General features: G+C 53.7%; 3 protein-coding genes across 3 annotated transcripts; 2 read left to right on the forward strand and 1 right to left on the reverse strand.

Annotated features, from left to right (window-relative positions):
- The first annotated feature begins 1916 nt into the window (after nt 1-1916).
- Nucleotides 1917-6116, forward strand: THEMIS2 (thymocyte selection associated family member 2). The gene is made up of 5 exons (XM_065744344.1): nt 1917-2021; nt 3111-3251; nt 3367-3567; nt 3702-4916; nt 5400-6116. The coding sequence occupies exons 1-5, from the start codon at nt 1928-1930 to the stop codon at nt 5492-5494; spliced, it is 1746 nt and encodes a 581-aa protein (XP_065600416.1). The 5' UTR covers nt 1917-1927; the 3' UTR covers nt 5495-6116.
- A 1447-nt stretch (nt 6117-7563) lies between these two features.
- Nucleotides 7564-10580, reverse strand: RPA2 (replication protein A2). The gene is made up of 7 exons (XM_065744457.1): nt 10540-10580; nt 10338-10451; nt 9610-9684; nt 9246-9359; nt 8850-8957; nt 8576-8670; nt 7564-8155 (listed from the first exon to the last, which is right to left on the reverse strand). The coding sequence occupies exons 2-7, from the start codon at nt 10380-10382 to the stop codon at nt 8071-8073; spliced, it is 522 nt and encodes a 173-aa protein (XP_065600529.1). The 5' UTR covers nt 10383-10451; nt 10540-10580; the 3' UTR covers nt 7564-8070.
- A 607-nt stretch (nt 10581-11187) lies between these two features.
- Nucleotides 11188-16485, forward strand: SMPDL3B (sphingomyelin phosphodiesterase acid like 3B). Its single transcript, XM_065744356.1, has 7 exons — nt 11188-11450; nt 12613-12710; nt 13238-13381; nt 13873-14045; nt 14187-14367; nt 14943-15076; nt 15979-16485. Exons 1-7 carry the CDS (start codon nt 11188-11190, stop codon nt 16351-16353), a joined length of 1368 nt encoding a protein of 455 aa, XP_065600428.1. The 3' UTR covers nt 16354-16485.
- Nucleotides 16486-17071: the final 586 nt, after the last annotated feature.

The following is a 17071-nucleotide window of genomic DNA, read 5'->3' on the forward strand; positions in this document are numbered from 1 at the left end:
GCCTGGCTCCTCACTGCTCACAACAGCATCCCAAACACGTGCCCATGAGCAGAGATACACAAGAGCAAAAACAGTGTTCAGTGTCTCCTCCAACCACAACCAACGAGTTCACTGTTCCTGAGCTTGGAAGAAACTCTGTGGTACTGATTTTGCTAGCTTTGCTAGAGTTATCACTGTTCCCCTTAGGCCCCTGTACATTTCTGCATCATTTCATTTTCCTGTATGACCTTTTAACATATTTTTCTCCCTGCTGACTTCTGACCTCACTCTTTGTTTCCAGCCTCCCTCCTGTTTTTCCCCAGGCTGGTAGCACAGTACAGGTCCACAGAGGATGATCATCTTCAGTGGCTTTAACCATCCCTGACCTGCTCCCACCCTGTGCAGCAGCTCTGCAGATGCCTTACACCCATTCCCCAAAGGCATTTTGGCCTCTGACTCACTTGCAAGCTCCTGATGTCCCATCTATCCTTTACCCACAGCTGTGGGTGCCCATCCCTGGAGGTGCCCGAGCCCATGGACGGGCTCTGGGCATCCCAACCTGCTGGGGGACACCCAGCCCATGGCAGGGACAGGGTGGGCTTTGAGGTCCCCTCCAACAGAAGCCATTCTGTGATTCTATGGCTGTGAACAGAGCACACTGTGCAGGACTAACACCAGCTCACAGCTGGCTGACCAAGGGAGGCTGCTCCTGCTGCCTGGCTGCACTGAGCAGTGTTGAGGGATGTATAGAGAAGACCCAACAGAGGGTGACTAATATGGGCAGAAGTCTGGGCTTGCATGAGAATTTTTGGGATGTGAGCTAGTTCAGTCTGGTGAAGAAGCCCACAGCTGCTTGCAGGACAGTTTCTCAGACCACATCCTTTTCCTCAGTGGCAGACAAGACAGAAAGGGACAGTGGCCACATCTGCAGCTTGGGATACACAAGGCTGAGCATTAAGGAAACGTTCTGTATGGGAGAAAGAATGCAGAAGGGTAGGAAGTCTCCACCCTTGTAGGTTGTCCCAACCTTGACACAGCCGACCTGCTCTGGTGCCAAGGGCAGTCCAGCTCCACGTGGATGCTCTCTGGATGTCCCTGCTGCTGTGACATTGCCTTGTGCACGGAGTCACCGTGCTGCAGCACACTTTCCATCAGATTGCTTCTTCCTGTTCCAATAGGAAACAAGTGCAGCTGATTTCTGTAGCTGGAGTCAAAGCAGAGAGAGGCATACTTTTGTGCACCATCTGTTTAAAAAAACTTTTTTCTCCAAGTTTCATTTCCACGTGCAGGCCCATCCTCCTGCTGCTCCAAGCCTGCAGTTTCAGTTTTATTCATCAGCTGAACTGGAGGAAAAGTTTTAACAAAGAGAAAGCTATTCTGGAGCTGCAGATCTCCAAGATGTTGTTTCCCTTGCACAGTGCAGGGGATATTTGTGCAAATGGGATCTGAATGCCTGGATGTGAGCGGGCTAGAGGTGCTCGTGCTGGTGAGGGCAGCCTGAGCACAGCCCTTTGCTGGCTCTGAGGTGCTTTGCTCAGACCCAACCTCTGTCCCACGGCACTGTCTGCCTGCCTGATTCATCCACAGAGCTGGTGTAAGGGACACATGCAGTGGGGACAGCCTGGGCAGGGCAGCCTGGAGCATCAGCACAGCCAAGGCAGCACCATGGCAGAGCTGGGGGCTGTGCCTTCAGCCACCACCAGCACCAGCAGGACAGGGCAGGGAAGGATCAGGCTGCAGTGGGTGCCAGGGTGTGGGTGTCAGCAGAACGTCAGCCCTTCTGCACAGAGCAGAGAGCTGTGGGCAGAGCAGGGCTGTGGCCAGAGAGGAACTTACTCCTGTGAGAAGCAGAAGTGAAAAGCGTGCCGAACTGAAAGCACAGCCCAGAGCTGTTTCCTACATCAGTCACTCCCTGCAGAGTGCCCACACAGCACCCAGCAGAGCGGGCATGGAGCCCCTCTCCTTCCAGGAATACATCTGCTCCCTGGACCCCGCCACCCTTCCCCGCATCCTCAGGATATGCTCTGGTGTCTACTTCCAAGGTGAGTACTGTGTACCCTCATCCCCCGAGGCTGTGCCACTGCCCCACATCCCCCCGTGATGTCACCGCAGCCAGGGCTCTCCCTCCTGCCCTGAAAAGCCTGGTTCCACGCCAGCAGGTGCCCGGTGATGGCACAAACCTTTCTCCTTAAGGCAATGGGGCACCAAAAGCCATCTGAGCTCTCACCCAGGCAGTGAATCACCTGTGGGTGGGGGCTCTGGCAGGGATGGTGGCTCAGTGGATGGAGGGAGGTGGGATAGCAGTGCTCCTGGCCCCGCTGCAAGGAGTGGAGCGTGATTGCAGCCTCACAGTCTTACCTGAGCTCTCCACTTCCTACTGTGGGCCAAGACCACAAAGGCACCATAGATAGAGGTGAAGTCCTGATAGCACTTCAGCAGTGTTGTGGGTGAAATGGAGTCAGAAATTAGCAAATGCTTTTGCTGGATTTCTGGGCCTCTAGAAAATGCTGGGAATGCCCCCTGGGTTTCTGCCCACTGTGGCATCACCGTTGTGGCACTTGCTGAGGTTACACCAACTTGTAAAGAGAAGGAGAAGCAGTTTGGGTCGAGCAGCGCTGCTTCCCAGTAGCTCAATTTGGGGTGGATGTTTAACCTTCTCAAAGACTTCCCTTGTCAGGAGCTTTGCTTTTCCAGTCTTCTTGATTTGCTCATGACCCCTCTAAGACAACGGAGAGCCTTCTCACCATGTCAGACACTCCTGATGCCGCCCAAGCAGTGCTGGCTGCCCACCCCACACAGCCCCCAGGGTGCCCTGCCTCTCTGTTCCACTCATCCATGTCTCCAGCTGCAGCACCACGTTGTGTGATCTTGTGTGAGCTCAAACAATCTCTACCCACCAGTAATCAAAGCATCCGGGCTCAGAATGAGTCAGCTGGGCAGAAATAACCTGATTTCTGACCAGCATGCAAACAGCTCCAGATGTGCTTGGTGCTGACAGCTTCCCACACCACTCCTGGGTGGGGTGAGAAGTCCCCATCCCCGTGAGGCCACATGAACAGGAGGTGCAGGGGCAGCTCCGGCTGCAGATCCAGCTGCTGCCAAGCATGTGACAACGTCTCCTCACCCCGCAGGGTCCGTGTATGAGATCTCTGGCAACGAGTGCTGCCTGTCAACCGGGGACCTGCTGAAAGTCACAGCTGTCACGCTGCAGAAGGTTATCTGTGAGAATGTGCAGACGGGGCAGAAGACAGAGCTGCCACCGACATTTCAAGGTGAGCAAGGCTGCTCCGGTGTGGCCCATCACCTCACACTCCACTTCTCCCCGTGGGGCCCTCCTCCCCAGGAGCCCTCTGTGGCCCCAAGGGGCTCAGCCTTGCCATCCCACAGGTCTTTTCCAGCCCTCCCCAGCTTCCCCGCCGTGCCTTACACCGCAGGGACCCTCCCTGAAAGGCAGCAGGCAGAAGGGCCTGACCCTGCACCAAGCACTGGGGCAGAGCATCACGCAGACCCAGCCCCTGCTGTGCCCCACCATCAGCCCCCACGCCTTGCTCCTGAGCCCAGTCTACGAGGTGCAGGCCACCATGCACCGTGAGTCCAGCGGCGGAGTCGGGAAGGGCGTTGTGGTGGAGGGGATCGGGGTTTGGTGCTGGCGCAGGCAGCTGCAGGAGGGGGTGGGTGCAGTGTGGGGCGAGCACAGGGTCAGGGCAGCTCTGCTCCCGCAGTGCGCAGGGACCAGGTGAAGATCCCCTCCACGCTGGAGGTGGATGTGGAGGACGTGACAGAGGAGTCCCACGACGTGCACTTCGCCCGCCCGCTGCTGCTGAGCGAGCTGCTGGGGATGGAGGAGCTGCTGCCGGCCCAGGCCGAGATCCTGGAGGGGCCGCACGGCACCGCCGTCTTCGAGAGCTCCTGGGCGTCCCGCCTGCACAAGGGGCGACGGCTGCAGATCCACAGCTGCTCCCACGCCTGGAGGGTGCTGGCCTCGGCCCGCAGCAGCGCCCGCCGCTTCCTCCTCTCCGGGTCGTACCGGGGCCGGTTCCGCCGGCGGCCTCGGCAGTTCGCCGGGGTGCAGGAGCTGGCGGCCGGGCTGCAGCCGGGACAGCGGCTGCACGTGGTGGTGACGCAGGACTGCGAGGGCCGTGGGGATGATGTCCCCCCGCTCAGCGTGGGTGAGCGGCTGGAGGCCCGGCAGCTGCTGCAGACTGCGGATGGCACCCGGCTCCTGTGCCAGCGCCGCAGCGAGGAGGAGGAGGAGGAGGAGGGAGAGGAGGGTGAGGAGCTCCTGCTGCCGCTGGACCTGGGGGGAAGCTTCGTGGAGGAGGTGTGCGTCAGCAAGAAGTACGGGCTGGAGGAGCTGCTGGAACGGCTGCCGCTGCCGTGTGACGTGCGGGTGGTGAGCACGGACCCGGCGCTGGAGCGGGACGTGCTGGGCTCCTTCTCCTCCCTGCGGTTGGAGGCCCGTGTCTCCCAGCCCTTCCTGGTCAGCAGCTTCTGCGAGGAGCCGGACGAGGGCTTTGAGATCCCGCCCCAGTGGCTGGACCTCTCCGTCGTCCTCACCGGGGAGCCCGTCGGCACCCAGGCCCCGTCCACGCACCGCTCCCACGTGGAGGAGCTGACCGAGGCCTTCTACTACCAACTGCTGGCACAGCTGCCGGGAGGATCAGCCCCACCACCCCCACGGCCCCCCAAGCCAAAGGCGGCTGATGGGAAGGCACAGGCACACAAAGGCCGTGCCCAGGGGCGAGGGGACCGGGCACACTCCAGGGGAAGGTGCCCTTCAGCCCCTCGCCCCCCCGCCAGCCCCCAGGCACAGCCGGCTCCTTCGCTGCCCCTGAAGGTGAAAAGCTTCCCCGTCCAGCGGAGCATCCCCAACAAGTACAGCCCGTGCCCCCACAGGCCGGCAGCCCCCCAGCTCCACAACGCTCCTGGGGACGCAGGTGAGGGGATGCAGACCCCAGGGGGTGGTGAGGAATGTTTGCAGCTGGGGGAACCGCTGTCCTCACTTGGATGAGGGGCAGGGATGCACTGCTGGGGGACTTGCAGCCAGGTGCCAGGTCATCCCTGGGGTGACTGCCCCACTGCCTTGTCCCAGACATGGACCACGGCACGAGGGGAAGCAAGGCCTGGCCTCCTCCAATGAGGAAATGAACTTCACCTTGATCTGCCATCAAATGGGAAATGTTCCTGCTCCACGGCACTGGAAACTGGTTTCTGCTGGGGCAGAGCAGCTGGCACCCCACTGCAAGAAGCCCTTCTCCTTCCAGGCCTTTGTCCCCAGCTCACTGAGGCTATCTATTGCCACGTCCTGGCGTGAGCACTCCTGTGGGCACATCACCAAGCCAGGGAGGAGGGGGCACCCACTTGTAGGAGTTCTGCTATGGTTTAGCTCCATTTCCATACTTTGCACTATTCTCTTCCAGATGTGGAGAGCAGCAGTGATGAACACGACTATGAAAGCATTGAAGGCAACATTCAAAAGACGATTCGCAAAGTGCAGGCTATTCTTCCTTTTTAATCCTCTGGTTTCCGAAGCTGTCCAGACTCCAACTATTCTTAAACCTTACATTAAATTAAGGCTGTTAAACAAAGGCTGAATACAACCTCGGGGATCCACAGCACAGCCTCTAGCTGCCTCAGCTGTGCAGATATGTGCCCACTTTCCTCAGATGCAAGCAGCTCCCGTGCCTGAGGAACAGCCACACGTGCACAATAAGTGCCCCCTGCTCTGCTGTGACTGTGTCGTGGCACAGATTGTGTCCTCAGCCGTTGCCTGTGGGGCTCTCCAGTTGCACCACAGCAGCTGGACAACCGTCCTGGGAACTGAGTAGCCACCAAGATATCACTGAGCTGCCAGCCAAGGCTTCGGGATGTGTATCTCACCATGCTCCTCGGCATTAACATCACCCACAGCTTGGCTGGATCCTATGGATGTGCCACACTCATCATCGTTTCAGACTGAAAAGTTCTAAGAGTGATTCCTCTGTTGAGGTCACTTTGCTGGGATCTATGAGAGGCCACTGCTGGCTTTCCCTGTGTGCCCCACCCCTATGGGACAAGGCACCACCAGTCACCAGCAGCACCAGCACAGGGCGATTTCCAGTCCCAGCTGCTTAAGACTAGAAGCAGGTACAAATCAGAGCTAGAAAATAAATTTCACTTATTAGCAAACTGTTCACTGTTTTTTTTTTTCTCTCCTTCTGAGTAGCTTTGGGTTTGGATTTGCTGTGGCATTCCTCACCCGGGAATCTAGGACAGATTTACAAAGCTGCAGTGATGATCTCAAGCCCTCGATAGGATGTGGGATGGTTTCCTTCTTTTGCTGTGCTTCCACCCTGGGATTTACACTCAGTGTCAGTGTCCTCTCACAGCATGGCCAGATGCTCTTGGATGCTTTAAACAGCAAAAGGTGCACTAGTCAAAGAGTTAAACTCCCTCCCAGGTTGAAGACGATTTAACTCACTCGTCAGATCACGTTTCTGGAGTCCTACACCTCCTCTATACTGCAAGCAATTCCATTCATCCGCACTTCCAGAAATCATCATGGATTTGTTTCCTCATCTACACGCCCTCCACAGGAAAAAACTGCAGTACTTTTGGCTTTTAGGTCTGCCAGATCCCATAGCATAGAAGCTCATGTGTTACACATCCATACAATTTAGCCCCAGAAGAACACCATGGGCTACAGCTGTGCCACTGCCTGAACTCCAGCACGATACATGGAGCTTGTTGGAGCACTACCAACAGAAACAGACACGCTTGGTAGGGAAGCCAGGCTCACACAAGCATTGTGGGAAGAGCTACTTTTCCAAAGCCAGGTCACATCACCTCTCAGGTAACAAAATCTGCACTGAAACCCATGGTTTGCAGCCACACACCCAGCTGCTGAGCAGGGAGCACGAGCTGGAGATGGGGGAAAAGTAGGAAGCAGCTCTCAGGTCACAGCACAGCAATCAAGGCTCCCATCCAGCAGGCAGCAAATGCATTTCAGTTTGTCAGGAGTCAGCTTGAACAATCCAAGGTCCTGCCTTCAGCAGTGCTAAGCACACCACAGAAACCACACTCTTGGGTCCCCTCAGGGTCATTAAATGATTCTGAATATTTATGAACACACACTCCTACCAGCAGATGCAAGACAGTTCCCAGGAGGCAGCCAGCTTTCAGTTTGGCATTTTCCACGACAGGAAGTTCATGCAGGAACTGTCTTCAGCACACGGCCTCCCTGAGCAAAGCAGGGCCCCACAGAGGAAGCAGAGCTGTGAACTCAATACCTCCTCACTGCTGCATCACCAATAGCCAGTGCTGTTCCCCAGCCTCACACTCTTGTTGGCAGCAACCATCCTGGCTCAGCTGGATCACTGGTACAACGTGTAGCTTCTTTCAGTAGAATTATTGATGTTTTCCTGTCCAGATGTTCGTATCAGCTTGACCCCTTAAAGCTATTCACTTCAAAAGCTTAAGGAAATAATTAAGTATGGATAACCAAATCCTGTGAAGGCATGGGTTACGTTTTTACCCACACATCTGAGTCTTACTACCAAGTGCTTTTCTTCTTTAGGGAAGAACAAAAGCCTCCAGAGTCACAGAAGCAGTAAAACTACCCCAGCTCAGATTTTATTGAAAATAATATTCAAAAGCCCTAGTAACAAGACTGACTTCATAGTACAAATTCAGATTTAAATGCACAAACTAATTACAAATCTAGCTGTAATCACTGTACAGTAGGAGAATATTTCTCTGGGCTACCCCTTTTGTGAATGACATGGAAGAAGTGTTAGAAGAAATAAAAGAATCTGCACACAAGATTTGAAGGGGGCTCATTCTAACAGACAAAAACAAACTGAAGGATCTGAAGCTTTGAGTTCAGTTCTCCCAAATCTGTTCACACTTCCATCACATGGTCATGGCATGTTAATCAAATCCAGTCACCAGAATCCCCCTCAGTGTTCTGCTTGTCCTTGAATTCCAAGGTGTAGGCACTCCCTCAGTAACTGGGACTTGCACAGGTTAGAAAGAGCAAATTGCAAAGCTCAGCAGGTTAACTGGAGACACAGATAAGCACTTGCTCAGAAGCAAATCCAGGCAGAAAGAACTTCAATCAGCATCCGTGGACTTATAGTGATCATCATCCACAGTAGAGTAGATGTGTCCCTCACTGCTAAGGAATTCAACTGCTTGCCTTTGAACAACAAAAAAAGAGGCAATTAGTACCCAGCCCACATCAATGCCCTTCTCTCAACCATTTCCCACCTACAGCCCAACGTCACCACTGTTCCTTTCTGGCATCTGCCAAGAGATGCACTCAGAGACTGCATCTCATCAGCACTTTATCAAGTGCTGCTCCACTATAGTCAACACAAACATAAAGTTTTCCCAAAGCTTTAACATTTCTATGGACAATGGCTCATTGTAAACTGTTCCACTGAAGAATTCAAAAACTCAGGTTGACTCCATCCTGCCGGGGACACATCAGATCACAAAACACTGTTAAAACAAGTAAGGATCCGGCCTTGCCCACATCTTTCCTCTGTCTGCTTCCAGCAGGCTCCAGAAGGGACTGCCTGGACTCGAAGCGAATCCTTACTTTCTACACACTTACTTGATTGTTGGTATGCTGACATTGTGGAGCTGAAGTTTCAGCTCTTGAAGACTCATACCTTCTGGAGAATGGCAGTTTTTAATCAGGTTCAGCACCTGGAAGAGCATGAACCACCATCAGCACACAGTTGAGCTCTATCAACACTGAACAGCACGGCCAAAGAAGAACAACCAGTCTCCCAAGAACAACTAAGCTTCTATTTCTTTGTCCTACACTGCACAGCAGCAGTGCCCACTGAGACAGCTGTGCTCCTGGAGAAGATGCTGGCACCCACCTGGCTCTGATGTGCTGTGAGTCCATTCACAGGCAGGCTGCCTCCACCATAGCCCCCCACGTCACTGATTCCAGCAGAGGTAAATGACTGAGGTGCTTTCGATGCTAACTGCAATTGCAAGAGTAAAAGAGCTGTGGCTGCAAACCCATGGTGTGAAAGACTCGGTCTTCTTTCAGAGGTATAGTAATTAAAGACAGATTTCCAAAAGGAATCAAGGAAAATTGACTGCAGCACAATGTTTCTCCAAGGAATCCAGGACTCTCATCACACCCTCACTGCAGTCCAGACCTACAACTTATATACAATTTCCCACTGAACCCACAAGTCCCTCTCCTTAGGAGATAACCAGTATAGCCAGGACTGGCTGTGATGGAATCGTGATCTTCACCTACATACCATGAGATTTTTTCTGAGGATCATATGTGCATTAACAGTCTCTAGTATGTGCGTGGTGAACTCATTCATGTTTTCCAGAGGCATGATCTTAAACGCCACCAAACTTTTCTTATTCTTTCAGAGAAAAGAAGAAAACAATTAACACTGTAGCAACAGAAACATGCTTGACATTTTAATTTAAACATTCTAGCTAGGAACAGGGGCAGCAGTGGGTGGGGAGTTTGCCTGCCTGCAGTTAGCAAAGTTTTTGAACTTTGTTTTCCTATATAATCATGCAGGACAATGCAGACAGGGCAAGTTCTCTTTCTAACCAGTTGGTAATTGCACTTTGGCTCACTTCTTGAAGAGCCACACGTGATCTTACCTGAAAAGACCGAAGATGACCAGCGACTTTGACATAAGTTCCCGGGGGTACCACGATATTCTCACTACCTGCCTCCTTACAGAGAAGGAAAGGAGAAAGCAAGGTTATGCTGACTCATCTTTCCATTTCTCAACTGTCATACTTAATGACTTAAGAAAGGATTCCTACTTCAAGCAAACACAAACAGCACGTGTTCAGACAATCAGTAAGAGCAGTTAGGTAAATGTAACTACAGCTGGAAAATGTTTATTTGAATGCACTGTATGTTTGACAGCAGCCAATGCCAGCTGCACGTTCTGCTGTTGCTCTGTCCCCTCCTGAGGGGTTTTCACAGAACATGATGAAAGAACACGAAGTAGTTTAAAAACAAACCAACCAACCACATGCACATCAGGTATTCAAACACTAAACACAGTGTGAGGGATGAAAGTAGTCAGAGAATCTTATGGTCAACGTGTAGACAAGCCAACTGACAATCTCTTTAATTACTCCCTGCGTGAACCCAGCTTTTCACCTCCAGACACATTTACCAGCAACACTGCCTGTGTGTAAGAAGCAGCACTATCACAGTACCAACTACGGAGCAGGAGATCACACAGCCACAAAACTCTGCTATGCAGTTCCCAGCCTGGCTCTCATAAGCACATCACTGCCTCAGCTCTCAGGTTGCTCTACATCTGACAGTGTTCCCCCCTGTAGCTGCACCTCAGAACAGCTTCACTGCTTACATCCGTGTCCACCCACTGCCGCACGTCCATGGGCGCCGCTGTCATGTCATCCACCTTGTACAGGATGTTGGTGGGTGCCTTCTCTGCGTGCCTCACGATGCCCACTACGGTGACCTGCGGCGGGGAGGGGAGGGCCGTCATGGGGCGGGGAGAGGCACCCGCAGCCCCCTCCGAGCCGCCCCGCCGGGGGACGGATGCCCACCTGCGAGATCTCCACGTCGTGGATGCGGAAGGCCTCGTCCACCTGCTCGGCCGCCAGCAGCTGCGACACGGTGCAGGGCACGATGCTCTGCGAGCGGCTGCGCTGCGGGGAGGGGAACGCGGCACGCTCAGCACTGGGCCGAACTCAGCTCTCCGCAGCGGCCGCCCGCTGCCCCGGCCCCGCTCGGCCCTACCTGCTTCTTCTCGGCCTGCGCGCCCGTCGGGGAGCCGAAGCCTCCCGGGGACTGCGTGTAACCGCCCGCGGGGCCGTAGCCGCCGTCGAAGTGACCTGTGAAGGGAGGAGAAGGGCCGTGAGGAGGGGAAGCGCGCCCGGGTCGCGCCCGTCCCGGCGCTGCGCGCACCTTGCCCACTCCACATGGCGGCCGAGCGCAACGCCGGCCGCACCGCGTCCCGCGCCAAGGCGGGAGCCAATCACGGCCCCGCTTCTTCCGACCGCTTCCGCTAGCGGGAGCCAGTCACAGCTTTCCTTCTTCCAACCGCTTCCGGCGGCGGGAGCCAATGACAGCCCTCCTTCAGCCCACTTCCGGCGGCGGGGACGCCGCGGCGCTGAGAGCCGGCGCGGTTACACCGTGGGGAGGGGCAGGGGGAGGGGTGGGCAGGTAATGCTGTGCGGGCGGAGGAGGCCGCGATGCGGACGGCCGTGCTGCTGCTGTTGCTGTGCCCGGTGGCCCTGGCGGGGCGCTTCTGGCACCTCACGGACGCGCACTGGGATCCCGGCTACGAGGCGGCGGTGGCGGCCGGGCAGCGCTGTCCGTCGGGCGGCTCTGGGGCCGCGCCGGACGCGGGGCCGTGGGGCAGCTACCTGTGCGACGCGCCGTGGCTGCTGCTGCAGTCCGCCGTGTCCGCCATGAGCCGCCTGCTGCCGCGGCCCGACTTCGTGCTCTGGACCGGGTGAGGGCCCCGCGCGACGCTCGCCTCCGTTTGTCGTTCGTTTCCCCTCGTGCTCGCTCCGAATGTAACGCCTCCCATTTATTTCCACGAGCAAACTCGGCAGCGACGACGCGCCGTTTTTCAGTGTGGGTGTCAGTGATGAATTAGAGGTGCGCGCTGAGCTTATCAACGTCTGCATCAGTGGAGGTGACCCGGTGCTGAAATGTGAGGGAGAAGGACCCGGGGGTGGCGGTGATGCTCGGCTGAACGTGGGGCAGCAGTGTGATGGCTGAGCAGCTCACGGCACTATGGCTGTGTCACCACAGCGTCATCTCAGGTCACCGTCCCTCCGGGTGGCACTGCTGGGGCCACAGTGCTGTGCTCAGCGCTGGGCCACTCATAATTATAAGGATAGTGAGGCCCTGGAGTGTGTGCAGAGAAGGGAACGGAGCTGTGAGGGGTCTGGAGCACAGATCTTTGGGAGAACTTCTCTTAAATAGCAGGTGATGCAGTGGCACGAGCTGCCTGGGGAGGTGGTGGTGTTACTGTCCCTGAAGGTGCTCCAGAATCGTGGAGATGTGGCACTGAGGGACGTGGTGGAGTGGATGGTGTTGATGGTTTGGATTGGATGATGTGAGAGATCTTTACCAGTCTGAATATTCTGTGCTTCTGTAACCCCCAAATGCAGTAGGCATAGTAGTGAAAACATAGAAGTGCATGCTCCAGGTTTTGGGACAGATCTCAGTGGTCACTGATTTAGTAGAAGCATTTATTTAGCTCCTTTTCAAGGGATTAGCCATCCTGCTGTTCTCTTGAATGCAGACAACTTTTGTTTCCCTGCTCTTAGCTGATTTTGACCCGAGGTTGCAATATGCTCTCTCTTGCACGATGCCCGGTCAGCTGTACCATCTATGAGGGTGAGCCAGTTTCTTATGCTCACATTAAGTTTTGTCAAAGTAGATTTAAATGGAGCAGCTTATCACTTTGAGCAGTTCCCTGACACTCCTGCAGTGCCTCAGCCAGTGAGCACAGTGCTGATTCCTGCCCCCAGAGACTTTGACTTTACCTTCTGTGAGGGGGGAAAAAGCAGAGAGCTCAAGTGCACATCCTGTGCCTTGCTTATTGCTTTGAGCATGTGCCCTGCTGGCCACAAGCAATGTCTGTGCTGTTTTTGCCTTTCCAGGGATGATACTCCCCATGTCCCTGATGAGCAGCTCGGAGAAGAAAAGGTTCTGCACATCATTGAAAACCTAACCTCTCTGATAAAACAGGAATTTCCAGGTAGGATGAGAACAAGAAGGGGAGAGAAGTACAGAGCTTCATGGGAAGATTTTATCAGTGTGCAACAACAATGGAATTGGGAAGGGGAAAGGCCCAGGAAGGCTGTGGACAGTATGACTTGTTTGTCCTCTTAGTGGCTGTACGGTGTGAGGTGTGTCTGAATTGAGGTGTCTGATGCACTGTTGTTGTTTCTGGTTCATGCGCTCAGAAGAGAGGAAAATAAATGTTTCTCTAATTACTCATTTAGGCAGAAAAGCCTGCAAAAATTCTTTCTATTTATCAGCAGTGAGGGAGGGAGTGTTACAGACAGTGAGAGCTCACTGACTGCTCTGTCTTTGGGGTGTCCTGCCCTGAGGAGGGCAAGGAGCCCCACAGCATCCATAGTGAAGGGTCTTTGCAGTGTTATATCTGCAGTCGATGTGGCTGTAGTGTGGGTGATGTTCTGTCTGAGTCACTGGAGAGCTTTGATGATGAGGAACTCTGATACAAGTACAGACTTCTCCATTCCACCTTTTCTCTGTTCCTAGATACTAAAGTCTATGCAGCAATGGGTAATCACGATTTCCACCCCAAAAATCAGTTTCCAGGGAAGGAGAACAGCATCTACAACCAGACAGCAGAACTGTGGCGTTCCTGGTTGAATGAAGCTTCTGTTCCTCTGTTCAGAGCAGGTATGGCACCACTGGTGCACTTTAGCAGCACTCAGGAGGGCTGGGGGTAGTTAGGAGAATACCATGAGTAATTTCCCATGCTTTTATGCTCACAGCAGCAGTACTTATAGAGAAAAGGTCCAATATAATCCTGATTTACAGTGTTTTCCTGCATGTGAGAAGTTTATTTATGCCTTAGTCTTTCCTTCTTTCTTCAAGTTACACAGAGAATGCAGAGTGGTAAGCTTCAGTGGGGGTGGGGAAAAACAAACCACTATCTTTTAAGTAGGCTGCAGTTGTAGGCTTAGTGCTGTGGCTCTCTACAACTGCCCAGCTCCTGGTCCTGCATGCTGTCCCTGTCAGCATTCCCTTCACCCTGGGATGTCTAAGAAGGACTGGAGATGCATAGTGAAGGATCACACCAAATCCCCAACCTAGCCTGTTCAGAGCACTGCTGGCACCTTCAGCTGCACCAGACCTGCAGCTCTTTCCCTTCTGCTTGCCTTTTGCAGGAGCTTTCTACAGTGAGAAGCTGCCCAGCCCAGATACCAGGGGGCGAATGATTGTTCTCAATACCAATCTGTACTATGACCAGAACAAGCAGACAGCTGGGGAGGAAGATCCTGGAGGGCAGTTTCAGTGGCTGGAAGAAACGCTGACCAATGCCTCCAAAGCACAGGAAATGGTATTAAAATAAGATTTTAAAAAGCTTTGTAGAGCTCCCAGTTTGGAAGCTCTTCTTGTTCCTGATCTCCCCTCTGTGCTATCACTGCCAGCCAGCACTCTGTGTGGGCAGTGCACTCAGTGCAGCTCCTCATTCTTGCAGGTCTATATTGTGGGTCACATCCCTCCTGGCTTCTTTGAGAAGAAACGAGGCAAGCCCTGGTTCAGGAGCAATTTTAATGAACGATACTTGAAAATTGTACAGAAGCACCACAGAGTGATTGCTGCCCAGTTTTATGGGCACCATCACACAGACAGCTTTCGCATGTTTTACAGTGATACAGGTACCAGTTCTGGTTGCCCTCATGTTTGCACAGTATCTGCCAACCCCCAGAACACCCCTGTCAGTGAGAATTTCAATGACTGCCAGCTGGATGCAGCTGAGAAAGCCAGAAGAGGCTTATTTTTATCTCATTTTACAAGCTACTTTAGAAAGTACTTCAGTCAATAAAACACAATGGCAGTGGTGGTCCCTCGCTCCTGCCCTCCTTCCAGTTTCCACTCACATTTCATAGTTTCCAGCCATGCTGCTGGTCCTGCTCTGTACTGGTGGGCTTCAGACATGAGCTGAGACAAAAGGGAACAATGACAAATCTTTGCACTGGGGTTATGGGTAGTGCTCTGGGTGTCCTTCGAGTGTGGCTCTTTTGCACACGCTCTCACCACAAATGTCTTCTACAGCTTTAGAAAATCATTTTCTGGCTGCAGCAGTCCAGTGTTCAATCCCTTGTGCTGGTCAGTGGTTTTTATGCGTGTACTGTTGGAATTAGAGCTGCCTGTTTGCAGAGTGAGCTGTTCATGAGATGCTCACTGCATTCTGAATTCTGCCATTCATTATTTGTTTTGCCTTTTTGTTAAGGTTCTCCAATCAATGTCATGTTCTTGGCCCCTGGAGTGACCCCCTGGAAAACAACATTACCTGGAGTCAGCAACGGAGCCAACAACCCTGGGATCCGAGTGGTTGATTATGATGCAAACACTCTTCAGGTGCAGGTAGAGGATCCCCTCCTGCTTTGCTCTGAGGTTCTAGAAGAGTATTTAATTCCTCCATGTGGTTCACAGGAGCAGAACTATAGAATCATGGAATCACTCAGGTTGGAAAAGGCCTCAAAGATCATCGAGTCCAACCACGACCCACCCATGCTGCCCTCACTCTAACAGCCCTCTGCTCAATCGTGGCCCTGAGCACCACATCCAAATGGATTCAGACACACCCAGGGATGGGGACTGCACCACGTCCCTGCAGAGCCATCCCAGTGCTGAACGACCCTTTCTGTACAGAAGTGTTTCCTGATCTCCAACCTAAACTTACCCTGGCACAACTGAAGGCCACGTCCCCTTGTACTGTCACTGTCACCAGTGAGCAGAGCCCAACCCCGCTCTCACTGTGAGCACCTTTCAGATATTGGAAGGGAGCAATGAGGTCTCCCCTCACCTCCTCTTCCCCACACCGAACAGCCCCAGTTCCCCCAGTCTCTCCTCGTAGGGCACACTCTCCAAGCCCTCGTTGTCCTTTTCTGGAGCTGCTCCAGCACCTCCGTGCCCGTTCTGCACTGAGGTGCCCAGCACTGAGCACAGCACTCGAGGTGAGGCCTCAGCAGTGCTGAGTGCAGGGGCAGGATGACTCCCCAGTGCTGCTCAGCACCCCGTTCCTGATCCAGGCCAGGATGCCATCGGCCTTCTTGGCCACCTGGGCACACTGCTGGCTCACAGTGCCTCGAGTTAGCCTCCTTTGGCACCTGGTTCAACGCACAGGCAATGTGGATTGCAGCACTTTGGGAACTGATGAACTTGTTGAACCCCTTCAAAAAAAAACAAAACAAAAAACCTGAACTCTCTGAAAATGTATTTGTCTCCCCTTTCATTGCTGAATGGTTGTTTCGCTCACCCTGCAGGATGTGGTGACTTACTACTTGAACTTAACTCATGCCAACCTGATGGCCCCGGTGTGGGAGGAGGAGTACAGGCTGACACACACCTTCCAGGTGCCCGACGGCTCCGCACGCTCCATGCAGACAGTGCTGGAGAGGATCTCCACGGACGCAAAGTATCTGCAGCAGTATTATGAGTTTAACTCTGTCCTGTACGACCTCAGCCTGTGTGGGGAGACGTGCCGTGCTGACCACGTTTGTGCCATCAGGGAAATAGATTTTACAAGATATGAGGAGTGCCTTAAAGCCAACAGCTCCACGTCGCCCGTCAGCAGCGTGTGTGTTTTATTACTCTGTTTGCTCCTGGGGATCTTCAGTCCCCAGCAAACACTCTCGTGACTGAGAGCACGAGTGAAGAGAGGGCGGGTTCACAGTGCACCTGAATTGTGAATGCTTTTGGAATGGGGAACTTACTTGAAAAGCAAGAACTGATTGGTGCTTTGTAGTAAAAGCTCTGTGACGTTGATTTGAGCACTTCTAGGAAAGCTGGATGCGTCAGAGGTGGTTACAAAGCCTTTCTGCAGCAGGCTGACCTGCAGCAGGGCCTTGGTCTTCCTGCTGAGGCAGCTGTGCTGATGTGGAGGCCAGGCCTGCACAAGAGCTGCCACGAGCAGTTCTCTTCTTGAAGACATCACAGCTGCTGAGCTGCAAGGTCTGCTTGTGGTGGCCCTGAGCAGCAGCAGCTTTGCCTGTGGGGTGTGAGTGAAGCTGGGGAGTGTCGGTGCCTCCTTTGACAGTGTGGGAACTTTGAGTTTGGGCTGCAGTGTTCGTGTGTCTGCATCTGTGATGAGGTTCCAGCGTGGGAAGTGTGACTGGATTTGATTTTTCCAAGTGCAGAGCACAGGCAGCTTTCCCTTTGGTGTTTTCAACTCGTGTCTGCCCTCGGTTCCCTCACTGTGAGAAACCCTCTGTGCCTTGCTGTGCTCGTGCAGGAACCACACGTGAACCAAAGGGACACTGGGGGGCAGTGGATGAGACAGTGGATGAGTGCTTGCAAACTGTAAGCAGTTGTTTGGAGGCAGCTCCAGGGAGAAGTGAGGGCAGGGGCTGCGCGGCC

This window comes from Cyrtonyx montezumae, unplaced genomic scaffold (assembly GCF_038088225.1).
Source record: "Cyrtonyx montezumae isolate F1298 unplaced genomic scaffold, pur_monq_1.0 scaffold_31, whole genome shotgun sequence".
NCBI lineage: Eukaryota > Metazoa > Chordata > Aves > Galliformes > Odontophoridae > Cyrtonyx > Cyrtonyx montezumae.